The 20,834-nt window shown below is 41.4% G+C and overlaps 1 protein-coding gene across 6 annotated transcripts in view; it reads right to left on the bottom strand.

Annotated features, from left to right (window-relative positions):
- DIP2C (disco interacting protein 2 homolog C) overlaps positions 1-20,834 on the bottom strand; it is a 310,710-nt gene that overhangs the window by 8,673 nt on the left and 281,203 nt on the right. For all 6 annotated transcript variants that reach the window (XM_071428626.1, XM_071428625.1, XM_071428623.1 and 3 more), the window contains 3 exons: positions 3,319-3,376; positions 2,268-2,342; positions 1,143-1,317 (listed from right to left, as the gene is read on the bottom strand). In XM_071428626.1, the coding sequence (XP_071284727.1) occupies positions 1,143-1,317; positions 2,268-2,342; positions 3,319-3,376 (308 nt within the window). The remainder of the gene's footprint in view (positions 1-1,142; positions 1,318-2,267; positions 2,343-3,318; positions 3,377-20,834) is intronic.

A 20,834-nucleotide genomic window follows, 5' to 3' on the forward strand; every position in this document is an offset into this window, starting at 1 on the left:
TTTAAAAGCAGTTGACTCTTTTGCCTGAATTTGGATAGTTGTGTGGTGGTATTGTAATGGCAATGAGGTCTACCTAATAAAGGATTGAGAACTTTCTGCACTAGGAGCTAATAGTAGGATAATGGAGCAGCTCTTTGCTAGGAGAATACCTACACTATATGACTGAGTAAGTTGCAATATCCCCAGAGAATCCTGAATTTTCTCAGTGTTGGGCAATCAAAAATGAAATGAAAAAAGCCTGTGCAACCAAAGTAAATCTCTCCAGAAGGTGCCATTATAAGGACATGGCAACAGGCCTAATCCACAGGGAATGCTAAAATGTTTTCAGATTGGATGAATTCTTTCTTGGCTGAATAGCAGCTATTCTACTGGCCCTGGGATCACTCCTGGAGGTGTTCACAGCATTGCTGGAAACCCTACTGGACCAACAGCCTCCCCTGGCCAGCTCAGCTACAGCCACTTGTGGCACTGTGCTCCTCAAGAATCACAGAAAAAAAAACCCAAAACATTTTCCCAAGCACAGCCTTTGTGTGCCTGGCAACACTGGTTCACTTACATGTGTACAAGAGACAAGGAACATCATTCAAACAAGTGAGGGAGTCCTGTACCTTCCTGGCAGAAACCCAAACACCCTATAGCTTCTCTTGCAGCTACTGTTTGTGTTACATTTCAGTACCCAGCCCTCTGGGGTAAAGACAGGAAAATCTGAGGAATGGACAGATCCTGTGATTAGGTTTATAACAGAGCTGGTGGTCACAGGAGGGACAGGGCTCAGACTCCCACCAGGCTTTTCCCACCTGCACAAATGCATTCCTGGGGGCACTACTGCCAAAGCAAACGATGGCAATTTCAGCTGTATTTCATATTTTTCCAGCTGAAGCACTGGGTATATTAACAGTGCCAAAAGGTCACTGGTGGAGGGGATTTATAGTACCTGAGGTACAATAAAGAAAAAGCAACTATTTCAGTAGGGAAATCTTGCCCTCTGGTTTATTTTCTGATTATTTTAATTATGGGTTTCTTTGCAGTTTTACAGGCTTCACAGATGGAGCATGTTAGGTACCACAGGGCCAGAGGGGCAGTGTCACCCAACAAATAATTCAAATTATTTGTGTAGACCGAGATGGTGAGAAACTTCTTACCTCCATTTGCATCTGTGAGTTCTGTTCTTCTCAGGAACCCCAGATAACCAGTCCTTGCCCAAATAGTCTGTGTGTCTCCAAAGCTGAGTCTTGAGTTAAAATGATCTGATTGCAAAGATTCATCTCCATAGATGGTAAAATACCCACTGGCGTTGTGAGTGCTGTGAACCCATATCTAAGTTAAAAGCAATTATACTGGTATTAATTAAAGTAGCTTTTGAGAATGAAGCATTATTGAAAATTCTTGATGCAAATATTTTTAGTCATAGCTAGATATCGCTAAAAATGTCTTTTAGCACTGTTCTGTTTCAACACTGTTTCTGAACCCATAACTGACCCAGTTCTAGCACAGAGACCCGAATCTGCTTTTGTTGAAGTTGCAGGGCAGCTCTGAGCCATGCCACATTCCTCACTCCTGGTTCAGTGAATTTACCCCAGCAGGGCATCCTCCATGAAGCCCAGACAGGCAGATTATTTTGAAGGGTGAGGCCAGGGACCTTCCCCCATGGAGAAGGATTCATTCCATCGAACCCAAAGCATCATGGAAGTTTATACAATTTCAAATTAATGAACTCTTACAGAAACTCACAAATTAGACTGTGGTTTTAATTATGATCAAACATGTTCTTCATTTTGTTAACTAGATTTTTAACTGCTTGGAAATAACATAATTTATTTTCTCACTCTAGAAACACAAAATAAATTTGAAAAACATATAGTCTAGCTCAACTCAGCTAATGAGAGTACTTCAGTGCAGTGAAGCACAATGATTATGGAGAACAGCACAAGAAAACCATCTAGCTGAAATTAGACTAATCTATAAACTTACTTTTCATGTAAGCTTCCATCAGAATTAGTGAAGCACCAAGTATAAAATACAGTTAGGAAAAGCAGGTATTTTTTCATTTTTTAAACTTGAGGTATTAATATTTAGAAACAATTTAATATCAATTTCAATAATGACACAAATGTCATGATCCACACTTTATAATGTTCAGCAGAATTCACTATTTTCCTAACTCAGCATTTGGTAAGATGTATCATTAAATCATTAGCATGCACAAAAATAGCTTTGTCTCTGGAATTTAGTCCAGAGCATACAAAGTTCAGGTTCTCATGACTCACCTCACCAAGATGAGAATCTCCTAAGGGTCCCTTTGTTTCTGGATTAGCAATAATGATACGTACTCCTGGGAGGATCTATTGAAAGAAAACATGAGGCAGTAAGAAATCAGGTATCACCTTATGCAATTGTATGCTGATGCTTTGTCCCCAAAGAACCTTCATTACAAACTGCAAGAAATCCTTAACAAGCCTTAAAAAGTTAAAGTAGACTTATAGTGCAAAAAATATAAAATAATCCACAGATATGAAAAGTTCTGAGATAATTGGGAAATATGACAAGACTGCTTCTCTTTGTGAATGCTGTTCCATCAATAAACCTCCTCAGAAATCAAATGTTCACCTGCAGAATAAAAGTCTGACCAAATGGCCCCTGTTTCTATGAGAATACATAGTAGGATAGGAAAAACCCCAATGAACCTTTGGCCTAGAACAAGGAGAAAGCCAGAGGCATCATGCAATCACCCAGAATAATGACCTGCCAAAGTGCTCATGCAATGGACATTCAGCAACTACAGAGGTGGACGCTGAGCCCAGGAACAGAAAAGGGAGCATCCTCTGAGCATGAATGTCTGCAAAGCCATGGAAAGCTTTAGATGAGCACCCAGAGCAGCAGAGGCTGCCCCTGTGTCCTCCCCCTGTCCCCAGAGCCGTGCCCCAGCAGGGACAGTCCCTCTGCAGGTGATCAGTGAGCTCAGCATTGGCCACCCCAGAGCAGCTCTCACTGCAGGTGGGTTCTGCATCGATGGCACTGCCTGCACCATTTGTCAGCTGCCTCAAGAATGACACACAGGGGATGAAAAACCTTCTTTTTGCATAAAAGAAGGAATTGATTTCTGCATAAAAGAGCAAGGCACAGGTTCTGAGAGAGCAGTAATGCATCAGTTACTGCCATAGTGCTGTAACCTCAACAGTAAAGGAAGGACATCAATCTGCACAGCTAATAGTGCCTTCCCCAGTACCACATTCACGTAAAAATGAACAGAAATGGATATTTACTGAAAATCATAATATGACCATAAAAGTTACACTTAAATTTTCTTTAAGTACTTACTTTGCCAGACTCCATGAGAGGCAAACTATGTGGAGATCCTCTTTCGACTAAACGAACTCTGTAAAAGAATATGTATAATTCACAGTTGTGTTTATTTGCTTTTTGTTAACATTTATTTCTGGAAGGAATGGTTAATGGTTGCAGAGTTTAATTTATTTTTGCAAGAGTTGAAGCTTATATCCTGTTATGTGGAACATAATCAGACCCAATATGTAAAATTAGTCAAAATTTACGGAAGGAAAATAATGAAAAAAAGATGTGTGTGAACTTTTTCTTAAATAATAAATTCTTCAAATGTAGTTGGTGCCTTCTATTTGTTTTTGATAGACTTTTGTAAATGGAATTCCACGCACAAGAGGGATCTAAAATATTGATTTCCCACAAGAACATCATAAAAGCCAGGGCACAGACACAAAAGCATGTGAGCTGAGTGAGCAACCGCATTCCACAAGTAGCTGACAGCTAAAATCAAAATCATATCAAAATAACTCATAACCTGGCCTCAGCTTCAAATCTGCCTTTGCAATCTTTTAATTATTTTCAATGGACAGTGGTTGATATACATTTTAATATTTAAAAAAATAATTTAATGAAAAATGTTATTACTGCTGAGATCAGATCCATTCTCAGAGTGTGACTTTCTCATGCTCTCTTCTTTTTTTAGATAAGTTATTTCCCCATTAAGTGAACTGGAATGTCATCTCTTCTTCAGTGGTATCATGGTCTGGAAGGAAATTTCTCATTTAACCTTAGAAAAGTACTCAGCAGGTTAGAATGAAAGAGACTCCCAAGTTCTAAAACAGCTGATGATCTCAGCCAGTACATGGCAAAGAAAATTTGGTAACATCTAGTTATTTCTGTATCCTAAGTAACTTAAAAGTTCTAACAACCATGGAAACCTTAAACTTCCCACTTTTGAACAATATCCATAAACCACTTAACCAAGCTAAATCTGGACTTGTGTCTGAAGAGCTGTTCTTATCTCTTTCCTCCCCCCAGAAAGACAAAACCCCACAATACTAGATGCCTAAAAGCCAACCAAGTAAAAGGTAAAGATGAAACATCAGAAGGCAAAAAACCAGGAGGAGATGGGTGGAGACCTGGATCCCATTAAGCTGAGCATAAAGCTGAGTCTATTAGAACAGTCACAATAGATCTTTTTCTGACTGTTTTGAGGTCTTTCTATAGACAGAGCATGGCAGTGCTCAGTTTGGGAAAGGAGGGTTGAGACAGAGAGACCTCAGCTAGAGGTCCCTTTGGAGAACAAAGCTTTGGCAAGTTCAGACCCTAAGCAGAAAGGAGATGGAAAAAGATCTTTCTCTTTTTGTTTTTCACCTTTCCTCTATTTCTTTGCTCCAAGAGTCTTCTATAAAAGGTGAGACTGTTGAGGTCAAGGCAGGAATAATGAATAGTGTTTTATCTGCAGTTCTGGGAAGTCTCTCAGCCTGGATGAATGGGGCAGGGCTAAGCCCTGAGATATTGCACATCAGCGTGAACAATTCCTCTCACTAACAGAAAGATACAACCCAAACACTCAGGAATTGCAGACCTTTTTCCAAGTTGTGTTTAGAGGAAAAGGATGAGAAGTGCCCTACAAGGGCACTGCCTGGAGCAGGCACTGTTGGGCAGCTGCAGCCTGACCTACAAGGTGTGTAACAGCAATCACTTTTCAACACTTGTTCAACTGCCACTAAACTCCCAGACCAGGCCTAAAGCACTCATTACCCCCTCTGTGTGCTACACTGATGTCATACTGCCCTTGTTCACACTGTTGTGTTACATCTGTCACACATGTCTGTGTTTTTGACATTTTCTGCTGAGCTGAAAAGCTGCAGAGCCACCACTGGATTGATGGCAAAAGCAGTGAAGCTACAGCATCCATTTGTCCATGCAGGCACACAGACACAGGGCAGCAGAAAGCCAGGCCATGGGAGCCTCTCTAGAGTGTGTGTGTGCAAGGCTAAATCAATGCTGCTCCATAAAGGGTACACCTACATCAGCCACACTTGTGGCAGCAAATGGCAACCAAATGGCACACAACCACACAAATGGCAGCCAAATCATAAATATTTAGGAGTATTAGGCAAGGGTTTTAAAAATAACTCTGTATATGTTGAAATGAAATCAAATATTGCAAAAGGCAGCTGCTCCTAATGCCTATATATTTCTGCCTTTGTATATATATATATCTTTGTTCTGTAAAACCCATATCAGTCTAGAAATAGAGAATGCCTTTAAGTGAGTTCTTCCAAACAACTGACATCTCCAATCTTTCAATAGGTATTTGCAGACAGGCAGCTACTCCTGGAAGAAACAGTCATCATCTCACCCACTTGGCACCTCCTTTAACAAAGTTATTTTACCTATTATTTACAAACATTTGTCAAATTGAGAAGATCTTGGAAAAAAGACAATTTAGAAAACCTCAGCCACAAGCACTATTAACAGTGATGGTGTAACAAAGGTCAGGAAGCACTTTATGGAATTTAAGACAGGTTTAAAGAGAATTCTATTTGGATAAAAGTAGGAAAAACCTCCAGGGCAGGACAAGTGTGTGTCAGAACTGTCCAGCTGCCCAGAGATACTGGTGCCCTTTGCTCCCTTCCTGTCATTAAGACATGCCTCCATGAAGTGTTGCTGGACTACAGGCCTAGCAAAAATCACAAATAATAAATCAAGAGGTTTGATGGTCAGTGGCATGACTACTGGAAAAGAATCAACAGTGATAAATCTGACAATCCCCTCCTTGCTTTCAGCACCTCTGCTTCCCATCTTGTTCTTGGTGTATTCTTCTAGTTCCCTTTTCCACCTGTTTAGTTTAACCTTGCCTGATTTTTTAGCACATGGTGATCCACAGAAGGTGCAATTTCTCACTTTCCAGCTCTGTTAAACCTCTCCCACCCTGTGCTTCCCACCTCACATCCCTACAGAGTTTTCATGGCACTGCACTAAACATAGAAACAGCATTTCCTGGAGGTTTTCTGTGAGGGCCCTCTTAGCATCCAAAACTTTGGATCCCTTTTTAAAAAGTTTCTGTTAAGCTCACAATTCATTGGGGAACACACTGTTAAACCTCTAACAAATCCAAAAATAATAAAAAATGGTTTGCCACAAAGATATTTAAAAAAAAATATAAGTACAACATGAGATTCTGATGTTAGTAACTCTCATGTGCATTCCTAATTTTAAGTGCTTAGCAGTTTCATTAACTCTACTCTGACTAGATATTGTGAATAAATCATGGGCATTAGGCAATAATTTTTAAAATGAGTTTTATTGTGCCTCAGCATAAAATAATTTAATTGTTCCCACTCTTCCTCAAGAGATTTCCCTTTTTCCACTGAAAAATGCAGACACAATCAAAAACTTCTTTACTTCCCTCTTGAGCAAACAGCAAGCAGCACTATCAAGGCTGCTCTGGTAGGCAAACTGAAAATGCAGAGCACAGGGCCCATCAGACCCTTGAAAACAACAGCCCTGAATTACCCAGGTGATGCTGGCAAAGAAACACAGAGCTCCCTGCAGCCTCCCTAGGACAATGGCAGCAATCCCTCTCCAAATTCCCAAATAACCACAACCCCCTCCCAGGCAGTGCAGGTCCAGGAAGGGCAAGTCCTGTTTCTCAGCAGTGGGAATGCAAACAATTTCTTACAAAGTGAGCCCAGAGCCTTCCTGCTGCTTTCTCCTGCTGCCCAGTCCTGCTGGGAAGGGCAGAGGAGAACATGGCACTAGAGCCAGACTGGGCAAAGAGCTTGAAAATCAAGTGGATGGTTGGAAACATGCTGCCCTTGGGTGTGAAAGCTTCTTCTGCACCTTCTGGTGGTTTGCAGCCAAGCTGAGAGGGAAAACATAAATGAGCCACACAATGCGGGGCAGACACAGGGATTCTCACCCACTAAATTATCTGATTGGAGGGGGGTCACAGAAGATGTTTAAGAATTGTTTCACTGTTACAAAGCTATAACCAGGGATGATACACAATGAAACTGTAATATTTACACAGAACAGTATAGAAGAGTATATTTTTCTTAATTTTTTTCCAATGGTTCCTAAGAACATCTTAAAAAATTCTCTCACTGGAGCTGTAGCATTGAGAAAACTGTTTCAAAGTCTGGTTTCTGGGATTTAATGGGGAATGCAGGTACACCCCCAGTATGTGCCAACTTCTTTTCTTGTTACAATTTAATATGTTGAACATATTTCACCTTCTTTAAATCAAACACTTACTAGAGAAAAATGGGACTGAAATCTGACTTCAGAACAGGAACTGGCCAGCTATAACTAACCAGGCACTGCAATCACTGTGCAGCAAAGGGGTATCAAAATGCAGCAACAATGTCTCTCTGGAACTGAAAATTTTGTTTATGCTCCATTTTAGATCTGGTTCATTTGGTGATGAAAACTCTCCAAAATACACTGCACAGCTTGCTAGTGCTCCACAGTAATGAGAGAGTTTGTCAGCAGAGCTATTAACTCTTGCCTTGGGAATCTGCAGGGGCTGGCACATGCAGAGTGGTACTAAGCAAGACTACAGTGCCAAAACTGGGCAATCCTTCAGAGCTGGCTGTGCTGCTGCTCAGAGAAAGAGTTTGGATCCTGTGATTTTAATAGAGATGGAAAGAAGCTATGAGGTCATCCAAGTCTTGCTGCCTGCCAAAAAAAGGCTGCTCCCTGCAGTGCACTTTTGAGTGCTTTGCTTCTGTTAGAGTATTTCAAATGATGGGGCTCCTTTCACTTCCTTTCAGGGCTTATTCCTCAGCTGAATTTTATTTCAAATCCAGGAACCTTTTTCATTCTGTGATGCTTGGCATGAACCAGTCTCAGCTTCCTCTTATTATTTCTACCTCTCTACATCCAACTCAAAGGAGCTTTTCCCCAGTGCCCCTGTTCTCTTTCAATATAACTCATTGCCTTTTGAAGAGATTGCCTTTTACCCTACCACTTGGCCAAACCCACATCTTGAACTTTTGTCTTTCCTTTATAGCCATTCCCTCAAGCTGAGCCATGGCAATTGCCCTCTTCCTGCTTGCCTGTGTGCCAGCATCTGCTGTCAGCCAGGCTTGGGCACTCCCACCATCTGCAGCTCTGATTTCTGCCACCAACCCCTGCTCCTGCCTGGAGCAGCTCCCACACCATGGCACAGCTCCCACACCATGGCACACACCATGGCACAGCTCCCACACCATGGCACAGCTCCCACACCATGGCACACACCATGTCACAGCCCTCACACCATGTCACAGCTCCCACACCATGTCACAGCCCTCACACCATGGCACACACCATGGCACAGCCCTCACACCATGTCACAGCTCTCACACCATGTCACACACCATGTCACAGCTCCCACACCATGTCACACACCATGGCACAGCTCCCACACCATGTCACAGCCCTCACACCATGTCACACACCATGGCACAGCCCTCACACCATGTCACACACCATGTCACAGCTCCCACACCATGTCACACACCATGTCACAGCTCCCACACCATGTCACAGCCCTCACACCATGGCACAGCTCTCACACCATGTCACAGCTCCCACGCCATGGCACAGCTCCCACACCATGTCACACACCAGGTCACAGCTCCCACACCATGGCACAGCTCCCACACCATGTCACAGCTCCCACACCATGGCACACACCATGTCACAGCCCTCACACCATGGCACACACCATGTCACAGCCCTCACCATGTCACACACCATGGCACAGCTCCCACACCATGTCACACACCATGTCACAGCTCCCACACCATGGCACAGCTCCCACACCATGTCACAGCTCCCACACCATGTCACACACCATGTCACAGCTCTCACACCATGTCACACACCATGTCACAGCTCCCACACCATGTCACAGCTCCCACACCATGTCACAGCTCCCACACCATGTCACACACCATGTCACAGCTCTCACACCATGTCACAGCCCTCACACCATGTCACAGCCCTCACACCATGTCACACACCATGTCACAGCCCTCACACCATGTCACACACCATGTCACAGCTCCCACACCATGTCACACTCTCACACCATGTCACAGCTCCCACGCCATGGCACAGCTCCCACGCCATGGCACAGCTCCCACACCATGGCACACACCATGTCACAGCTCCCACACCATGTCACAGCCCTCAAACCATGTCACAGCCCTCACACCATGTCACAGCTCCCACACCATGTCACACTCTCACACCATGTCACACTCTCACACCATGTCACACACCATGTCACAGCTCTCACACCATGTCACACTCTCACACCATGTCACACTCTCACACCATGTCACAGCTCCCATGCCATGTCACAGCTCTCACACCATGTCACACACCATGTCACAGCTCTCACACCATGTCACAGCTCCCATGCCATGTCACAGCTCTCACACCATGTCACACACCATGGCACAGCTCTCACACCATGGCACAGCTCTCACACCATGTCACACACCATGGCACAGCTCCCATGCCATGTCACAGCTCCCACACCATGTCACTTCACAGGCATGCCAGCTTGGAAGCCCAACTCTTTGGTCTCTTTCACACCAGCTATTTTGCACTCTTAATTTCTTTCAGCATCTGTTCTTGGATGCTGCCACTTTTAAAAACCTTCAGCAACAAAGCCCAGAGGAAGCCAAATAGGATGTGATGAACATGTAACCCAATGTATTCAAGCCCCCTCCTTGGCCACAGACTTTCTGTGGCTGAAAGTAACAGCCAGTGGTCTCTGGTTTCATTCCAGCCCTGTTTCTTAAGTTTACCTACTGACCATCATTTACATTAAAAGTTAAGCTTGTGGGGGAAAAGTGAATATTTTCTTATCTTGCAAGATATTGATGTTTTGAAAATTTTTCTGTATTAAACTGGAACAAAGAAGTTAAATTTGTACAGAAGTTGTAAATGGAATCTAAAAAAAAACCATGTGGCAGGTCAGAAAAAGAGGTTATTTATGGTTAATATTTCAGTGCATTTTATTTTGGTTTGAAATTGAATGAATTAACTCTCCAAACTGAAAATTATTTCACCGACATTATGATCAAAAATTTAAAACTTAATGTGTTTTGACCACTTTGAAATCTCTTCTTCCTTAAGCTGATAAGGATCTGCCCAAACCGACTCTTGTGAATTCAACACAATGGTCTTTTACAGTGAAAAAAGGGCCAACTACCTAATTCATCAGAAACTGTAACCAAAACCAAACTGCAAGGCATTTAATGTCAGAGACCTTTTATGTGGCTACACCCAGGGTACAGTGGCTTCCCAGTTCTGACTGAAATCATGAAGAACTGCTGCCATCAACAACACCTCTCAGACATGCATCAATGTCCAGTCTCAGATGGTGCTTGGACAAGGCTCCTGGTGGGACAGGGCTGGTGCAGCCTCTTCTCATTTTCTGTAGTTAAAAGAAGGATGGGCACTGTAGGTAACAGTGGGTCTGGACTGGGCCAGGCCTCCCTGACACTCAAGACTGTCAGTGCATTTTCTCTTTACTCAAATAATGAAATGTTTCTACGTAAATGATTCCAGAATTAACAAGTCAGTGAGCTCATTCAACCAGAAAAATGGAAATATGGATCAAAGAACATAAGCTCTGCCTTCTAAAATCATGGGCAGGTTCAAATGACAAATCAGAAAAGTAGGAAAATTGCACAACTGAACACAGGCTGAAGGGAAACTTTAGATAATGAAGACATTTCCCTGCATCATCCTGGTTTCCTCAGAGCAGATTTTCTCCTATCCCATGATACATTCAAATAATGGATAAATACAACTAAGACTGAAAAGGGGCTTTGGGGTTTAGGCAAACTTTAACCAACTGAATGAAAAACCATTAAACTTTCTGTATGCTTTTAATCCCATTAATTTGATGATCAACAAGAATTAGCACTAAATAATTTCCTTTAATGCAAAGGAATACTTCACTATAAACCTAAATTACACTTCATGTGCCAAATTCCCTGAGGTACAAAGCTAAGAGCTTCCAATCCTTCAGATGGCTGGACAAAGAAGCAGAAAAAGTTACACAATTATTTAAGACAGTTCAGAAAGCTGCAAACAAATCAAAACGGGGCAGGAACTCTGGTTCAGGAAGGGAACACTCAAAGCTTCACAGATTAAAAAAGCAATAACAATTTTATCATAAAAGATTATGGGAATATGTAAAAAGGTTATGTTTGCTTTCAGCTTTAAAATGTTCAGCTGCCATCACACATTAAATTTGTTTACATTAACTTTGCACATTGTTTAAAGCACAGTATACAACTATTTCAAGAGAATGCAGTGGACCAAGACTCTGGAGAATTTCGTCTCCCACCTTGCATCTCAAGCACCATCAGGCACAGCACCACCTTTCTCTGTGCTTCAGGTTCAGCTTTGCAAAACCAGACACAAAACTGCTCACAGCTGTTATATCTTTTTACTCAGATTACAAACCTCCCAGGACATGGTGTTTATTACTAATTGTTTTTACAGCATTTTCATAATCACAGTTGAGATCTGATAATTCTCTCTAATGCAATATGCTTTCTCCATTTTGTAACCCTTTGTCTTCCTAGTCCTAATCTCTAAAGAGAATTCACATACAGGGAAAAATTTAATTATAATGAACTTGGGATCTAAAAATATCCTGAGCTAATGGAATTAGCTTATTTGTTGTTAACAAATGATGGAAATTATTTTAACATTGCTAATAAAATATTCACACTCTACATTCCCACAATGTAATCAAAAGTGGAGTTTTTGAAATAAAGTAATTTTCTTTAAGCTGTCCCCTTCTCTTTCTATAACCTCCAAATTTCCCACCATTAGCTGAGGCACCCTGCATTTTTGGGAAAGAATCTGCACAAAGTTCTCCTTAACAACAACCAGGGACATTTCCTGTGCATGGAACACCAACACATGGAGCTATTTTCTCAGTCCAATGAAAACTGCAGGTGAGCACTCAGAAGGAGAGGTGAGCAGTGCCATGAGCAGCAGTGCCCTGTACATCTGCAGGCACTGAAAAGGGACTGTCCTGCCTCAGGAGACTCCCTGGGAACCAGGGCTGAGCTTCTTGACACTCTTGGCTTACACAAGTTCATCTCTGCTCACAGACACTTCCATTATATGCCATACTAAAAAGGACAAGTTGGCCTTGAAGCAACATATTAAGATCCATTGAAAGGAGCCACTTAAGAGGGTATCACATCTCTAACTAAACTAGTGTTGTATCCTTATATAAATAAAGAATGCTTTTACTTTATTCAGAGCTCTCCTTCCCAAGCCCAACCATTCCTTCAGTTTTCCTTCAGCCAAAGATTTTACTGACAACAGGAGCCAAGTGAGTGCCTGAGGCTGGCAAGCTGGAGTGTGTCCCAAGGGTGACAGAGCCCATTTCCCAGGGGTAACTGGCAGCACAGCACCCTGTGCTGAATTATTTGTCCCAAAAAACTGGGTGTGTGGCATGGCAAAGGCCCTGTCCTCCTGCAAAGGCTGGCAGGAGAAGAGGGGAACAGAAAAGGGGATGGAGAGCACATAGGAAGCTCCATCTCTTACAGCACAGCACAGTCTGTGGCCAGAGCTGCAGGAGCTACAAAGCCTTGTTCCAAATCTTGCATATATTCATTATTTCCCCTTCCAAAGCAGATGCCTTGTGAAATGCCCTCCAAGGCAGCAGTGTGGGAAAGCAGCACATTTTCCTCCACTCCTGAAACAGCAAATGTACCCTATGCTGATCACTTGGCACTTTTAAAGAATCAGTGTTTAGCATTCCATTAAGAGTATATACCAAAATGAAGGAAAGCAAATTGTTTCAGAATATGCTATCTGTAAAAATCAAATACATAATACATCTTACTTGCATTAAAAAAGGAAGAATGAAAATTCCATTTTATTAAGACATTCCTGTAATTGTACAGCTAGACTCATGGCAAAGTCTGGGAGAGAGAAAGAAAGAAGTATGGCTTTTAGGTAACAAAAAAAGGGAAGACTTTCCTCAGAAATCTGAGCAGCCAGCTTGTTTTATCTACTTCCAGCTTCCATGAGAAGCATAATTGAAAGAAAAGGACCTGTAGCATCACAGAAACTCAGTACACTTGGAAATGGGAAATCCTTTTTTTTTAACAGTGTCAGACACTCTTCAGGAATAAATATGTAGGTGTATTTTAATAAGTTGGAAATGTAATAAGCAGTGAAATTCCCAATAATTTTACTGAAATTTTATAATTTCAGCAAAATTATTGTTACACTCAAAACTGCTTTGTAAAAAAAATGGAACCATTTTCCATCTGGCTCTTTTACTCATAGTGGAAGAATGACATGCAAATGCTGCTTGCAAGCAGTAACACAATAAGTGTACAACTGCAGTACCCCCACCTTCCTGGACAGCTACAGCTTTTTGTTTTCCCTTTGTCTTTGTATTACATGACACACAGGACAGTATTCTCTTTCCCCTAAGCCATCCAGGGAAACAGAACTGGAATTTCTTGACTTGTAGTCAAACTGTGCTAAACCACATCCTCTCTCAAAAACCATATTTGGAGCCAACTCTTATTGTCCTGTTCCACTAAAATTATGATGAGCTTTTCTCTTGAAGATGGTTTTATCAAGGAAGAAATGGGCTTGTGCCAAGGGAGGAAATACTTCAGTGACAAGTAATCTTGCCTTAGAAAGCACAAAAATTACTTTGTAGGGCTCTCTCTCACCCCCCCCTAGTTCTTGGACATTTCTCCCTTTCTTCTGCCCTGCACAGAAGTTGTGCTATGCATGGAAACATGAGGCAGCTTTCAAAGCTCTTTAAAAAGTACATTTACAAATTTGGTTATAACTCTGGATCCTCATGGGTGAACAATACAATTTCTCCAACAATATTTGCTCCTCTTCAGTTTCCCAGGCCATCAGCTTTATTCCTAATCACTGACTATTCAGTGTACAGAGATTAAACAAGTTCTCCTGATGCAATCAGAACAGCAAGAGAGAATCTTTCCTTCTCTCCAGACAGACTGGGAGTTCTCTGGGCCAGAACTGAGTGTTCACATGATGCTTATCAGCCCAAATGAACTTTCCTTTCTGGGAGATTTGTTTCCCATAGATCAGAAACAACGCCAAGGGGATTTTTGAGACAGCAGTGCTTCCATGGCAGAAAGAAAGCACAATACTGCTAAAAGGCCAAGGCTGTATCTTCTCCTGAGGAAAAACATGAAGAAGAAGGAGGGTTTTGCCAGTACCATGACAAACAGCTTACACTCACAAATAAGATTCTGAAAGCTAATAGGCAAAATGCCTAAAAGCCAGGCAGTTCCACAAAGAGTCCTCAAAACCAAACTGCATCATTTCTTTTTGTAAATCTTTGAGGGACTCAGGTTTTATTTTAAAGACCTCAGGCTCTTCTCTCAGCTGAGTTACCTCTACCGACTCCATAGGGGTGCAAATCTTTTCACTTTCCTGAAAAAACTGGTTTTATGATAACAGAAAAACATCCAAAGAGCTAAAGCAGCAGACAATATTACAAAAAATTATGGGTGATGTGTGGAAGTTGGAGTTGGAGCCACCCATACGAGAATTTCCCTGAAGCTCAGGGTGATAGGAATGGCAGTGCTGGAGGTAGCACTTGACAATTCCACTGGCAAAATGAGCTTATTGTGTCTAAAGCCCTCTGAGGACAATGACATGGTCTGTTCTGAGCAGTTCACCAGGCACGTGGAATTTTACACCTCAAAACAACCCATGCCCTCAGCCTCCAGAATCTCACTGCAAGGAAAATGCTGGCTGGGTGTCACAGAGGGCAGGGATGGATTTTAACCATCCCTTTGGACCCCACACAGTGGACACTGAGGACTTTGATTTTCTCTGAGCTTGACTGGGCTCTGTGTGCTGGAACCCACTGCAGGAGCTGGAAAAGCCCTGCTCCCCCCAGCACCAAGGCAGTAAATCCTCAGAGCTTCTCTTCTGCTACCACTGCCCAATGGCTTTCAAACAGGATTAATCAATTAAATTTGCACAAAAGGTGACTATTTCATTGTCACTTGCTATTAGCAAGTCTCCTTCTGACACACCTCCCCCTGTCTGTTCTCCTCCTGTGTGAATATAAAATGTTCCCCTCCACACCCTGGCTGTGCTACAGAGCACTGCTGGGGCTACAGCTCACTAAAACCTCAGCTAAGGAGTTATTTTGTGTGGTAACCCTTTAATGAAAGTATTTTTCAAGGTGGATGGAGGAGAAGTGGTTGAGAATAAGGGAAAAAGGCTCCTGTGGCTTTGCTGTTTGGTATTACCCCAAACAATGTATACATCACATGAAAGTTTCAGTAAAATGCAGAGAAGGATAAACAACTGACAGCCATAATAAAAGGCTATTTTTCTGCTCCTGCATGAAGTCTGAAATGCTGGAATATATTAAAATGAAGCCAAAGCCTTCACTGATTCCTTTTGACAGAGCCTGGATTTGAGACTGGGCTCAGTGTATAAGCAATCTATAAAACTAAATCCTAAGTAACTGTTTTCTCATTTCTTTGAAATGCTACAAGTGCTCCCTTCTTTTCTTGAGGAATGAGATTCAGAACTGCCATTCTGAAAACAACTTTGCAAGGAGACAATGTCTGAGCAAGTCTGAAGGAAGTTCAGAGAACTTTGAGTGCTCTTAGAATCCAAAACAAAAAGTAAGATTTGCTTATTATTTTTAACACACAAATGACCTCCTAAGAAATCGAGTCTGCTAATGACTAAGTACATACAAGGTAATTTTTTAAAGAGCTACATTAATTTGCATCAGTCCAAGGAGATGTCAGTGGCCACATGGGACAAGACACCTATTTTGTACAGCTCCACAGACTGCTTGCTTAATAAAGAGGGTGATCAGGATAAAATAATTGTTCTAATGATGGAATGGGAGAATTTCAGTGAAAGACTGTGGATATCACAAGCCACAAATTGAATAGCCAGACTGACAAATTAATAACTTGAACCCAAATTCATCTTTTTGCTTCTGGTCTGTTTGGCAATATCCCACATCTGGATTTGAGCCCCTCTTTGGTGCCAGCTGCCTCACCATGTCTGTCTATCCCAGCAGCTCACCATTACATGTAGCTCAAAAGGAGCTCTAGTAAACCACAAAAGAGTTTAATAAATTAATTTTTCCATCTTTATTACCCTACAGACTTAACTAGATGAAACTGAATAATTTAAAGATCATTTCATGCACCTATTATTTCACCAAAGGGTATACTGAAGTTTGAAGACAGGATAGGATGGGAAAGGATGTCTGTCTGCATGTGTGAAACTAGAGATGGCATCAAATAAAACAGAAAACAGGGTTCACCAGCACTGGCTGAAAGCCTTCATTCTTGCCCAGTTTGATAGAAAATGTCAATGCTGTTCAATAAACAGTTTAAATACACTTTTTAGTCAAAATAAGGGGGAACTGCCTATGAGAAATGCATGCAAATGGTATCTAAATCTTCATCAATACATTGGTGACTTGGTTAGTGGCTCTCTCCCCTGGGAGTCCAAGCCTCCACTACATCAAAGCTCCTAAGTTGTCACTATCTGCTACTGAACAAGAGGACTGGTGACTTTTTATCTGCTTTTGGGGGCAGACAGATTGCAATGAAAATGCTTCCTTTTACTTTTCTTATCCTTTTAAAAATAAACTTCAATATCGAAGTAGATCTTCCCTTGCTCTGCTTAGGGCAGAACAGAGGTTTTCCTTTTTTTTTTAATGGATAAGGTTTTGATCTAGGAAAGAATATTAGGATGCAAGGGGATGTTTATCTTTACAGGATTTGCATGTAGTTTCAATTTTAGGAGAAGATCAATGATCTCCCTCAGCTGTCACCAGATGGATCCTTCAGCTCACTATTTAAAATTCCTGAGGAAATTCTGTATAAAATGTTTAGAATATGAAAGGTACAGATACGTAGGAAAAGATATTCCTATGTTAAAAATTTGAGAAACAATTCAAAGAAGTCAAAATATTTCAATATTTTTAATGCCATTTTATTTCTAAATCATACCTGCTAGTTTCAAATTCAATATATGTATTATCAGATTAAAACTGTAACATTTGAAAACAGCTCTGAATGAGTCTAAAAAAGTATGGTTTAGGATGTTTATAAATATACTGAAACATTTGAGAATTTCTGACCTGCTGCAGAACACTTGAAAATATTTTTGCCCTGTTGATGGGAAGGAAAGATTTAATTTGGTTTATTCTCAGTTTCATTAATTGGCTTGTTTTGCCAAAAAATAGCTTTTCTACCAAAAACTAAGCTGCTGTTAAGGATGAAGAAGCTGTGAAATTTTTATTTTAATATCAGAAATGTGTTTTTTGCTGGACATTTTATAAGCACAAGTGCATATTGTTTTAGAACAATACAGATACAAAGGATGCTTGGGCTTCAAATTTACATCTTTACTGTACAAAAGGATGCAAATGTTGCAAAAGCCACCATCTTTCAAGTATCTGGTGTTTTGGCATGATGAGAAAAGGCTCTCTCTCTCACTCTCTCCCTTTTTTATCTTCCAAGCACTTCTCAGCTCTTAGCATATTTAGGCACCTTGTGCTTAACCACCTGAGAAGCTTTCTGAGGAGAGCATGACTGGTCAAAAATATGATGGAACAGCCTGACAAGAGGCCTTTAGAAACAGGACAAGAATATATATATATATTTATTAAATTTATTTTCTCTATTTTGTGGGGGAGAGGGAATAAAATGGCTCTCCCAGAGGCAGAGAAATGCAGCAAAGGCCTGAGCAGGTGCTCCTGCCCAGAGCTCTCCTGCCTGCCCCTCCCTGGGCATGCCCTGGGCACACAGAGCTGCACAGGGGGGCAGCAGCCAGGAGCTCTGAGCTGTGCTGGAAGCATTAATCCACCTCTCCTCTGTCCCTGGGACCTGAGCTAAGCTTTGTGTTCTCTGCAAACTGCACTGCTCTGCACTGCAGGGACACATCACCCACCTGGCAGATAACTCAGGAGTCTCCTGTGCTTTATTCAAAGTCTCTGTGGGACTTGCCTGTCTTTGCTCTCTCTTTTCTAAGCCATCCTCAGCACACCCTGATTTGTAGAAAATCAGAAAAATGCCAAGTACAATGATATCCTGTCACCAACAGCAAGCCAGAGCTGTATATTCTTGCTTTTTGTGCTACTTAAATTCCAAAACCAGGTGTCTAATGCAATTTGAGACAGCTCAGGGTGCCTGGGACACTCCTTGGGACTCACAAACACAATGTGACTCCATGTGAGATGCTACTGAGCAGCTGGAGCACCCAGAACTGCACTAAAAGCTCTCAGTCAAACCTTTCTCCAGGGCCAGAACTGATGCCAGTCACTGACCATGTGCTCGCACCCTTGGCACAAGTTTCCTGAACCTCCAGGTGAGCCCAGGGCTGAGTCCCAGCAGTTAAACCTAAGCTGTTAGCTCCAAACCTCACAGGGACACACACAAAAAGGTGTTTGGAAAGCTCCACCCTGACCTAAGAAGGAAACATCCAAATCCAGGGGGAGCTGGGAGGAAAGAAACATCTAGTTAGGTCAAACAACCACCCCTAGATCTCCACACAGATTGTGCCCAGCACAGGTATTTTGACCTAAACACCCACAAGAAAATGACATTTTCATGAGCTGTAAAGTGCACAGCATGTAATTACCAGATGAGCTTGAAATAGTGGCATTGAAACTGATTATTAATTTTTATGGATGTGAACAGGGTTTGAATAATCTCAAAGAGATGAACTACAGCTGTTTTTTGGAGCAACTAGAGAGTGTTACCATGCCAAGAAAAAACCCATATGTTCAGTCTGTTTCAGACCCTGAAAAATATCTTCTAAAATACAAATTAGGAAAAACATTTTCTTGCATTAAAATGTTCATATTACACTGGGGGACTGGCTGGCCTGCAAAGACTCTGTGGGTTGCTACTCTATGGTCTCACAGATATTTACAGGGATCTTTCAGATACTGCTAAGTAATAGGGACATTCAGTTCCACTAAAATGGTTAGAAACTGCAAGTGTGAAGAGACTATATCAAATAGAGTTGTTTTCTCCTTTAATTTATGACCCACTAATCTAATTCCAAATACTGCAGGACTGGGTAAATGAGGCACAACCTTAAACCATCAAATTAAAATCTACATTACCACAATATGAGAACCAGCTCTAAAGACCATCTTTCATGTTCTGTAGAACTAGTCACTAAATATAAATTAACACACTGCAAAGCCTGATCTTGGTAATGATGCCTACTTCTCAATGACATGCTAAAGCAGGGAAATAGTATTCCCAGGGTTTATGCAACTTTCATGAACAGTATATCTTAATTCCTCTCTCTAAACATATTTTTTAAACTATTTACAATTTTTACTGACTATGAATGTTACATTCTCTTTCTTGTAAGATTATAAGATTAAAATCTTAAGATTTTTTAAACCTTAATTCCTCTCTCTAAACATATTTTCTTGATTATTTATAATTTTTACTGATTGTGAATGTTAAATTTTCTTTCTATAGAGAAGGCCTTTTTTCTTTTCTGGGTTGATTATACTGTGGACTCTGTCTCTACACTACTGAACTTGCTGGGCCAGGAACACTGAATTTCTGTGGCTGGATTATGCAGACAGTAGTGTCTCAAAGGACAGATCAAACCTAAGTGTTATTATCTGAATCATTATGTGCAAAAGGAATAAAGAAATCATGAGTCAAACATCTTGCAGCTCCTTTCTTCTACCTGCTAAACTCCATGTGCAACAGGACAATACCTACATGTCTATCTGACCTAACTACCCACTGGGTAATTTGGGCCTCCAGTGCCCTTTGCTCTTTGATAGAACCAAAGGTGGGGGCAAATTCTCTGTTAAGCTTTTGAGAAGTATGAAAGAAAAGAACAAAGAAGCTCCCTATTTGGATAATGATTTTTTAAGGGAACCAGGACTGTTAATTAAATGTTCACCTTTTCCAGAGTTCATAGAAAACTTCTTGGTTTGTTACAGTTCTGTAAAGAGACTCATGACCAGAGTATTGGAAAACTGAAATATATGTGCATGGGTATTTTTTAAAATGACACCTGAGATCTCAAGCTTGCCTCCAACCACTAAGTGGCAAATTTTATTTTTCACTCCTTGTATACATATCTAACACTCAAGATGAACTGAAAAATACCCACAACTACAGAATGTGGTTGCTCACAGCAGCTGAAGCAAACAATCCATCCCCTCACAGTCCTGCAGCATTAAGAACTGCAGCAAACCCCACCATGGTCTCCTGACAGGCAAAGAGCTGCCAAGGCAGGACAAACACTCTGTGAAGCCAAAAGGCCCAACAGGACTCCAGTTTGTGGGGACTGGCTGGGCTGCACCACCTGAACACAGGTGTCATGAAATCCTGGTGGCAATAAAGGCAAGGAATCTTGTTAGTCAATGCTGTAGTGATATTAGATGTCTCAGTTTTACCAGAGGTAAAATTAATTAACCAATATCATGTCTGTGTCTGCTGGCTGGTAGGAGGCAACACAAATAATTTATTATTGCAATG

This window comes from Agelaius tricolor, unplaced genomic scaffold (assembly GCF_023055355.1).
Source record: "Agelaius tricolor isolate 1412-34295 unplaced genomic scaffold, bAgeTri1.0.p SCAF_6, whole genome shotgun sequence".
Classification (NCBI taxonomy): domain Eukaryota; kingdom Metazoa; phylum Chordata; class Aves; order Passeriformes; family Icteridae; genus Agelaius; species Agelaius tricolor.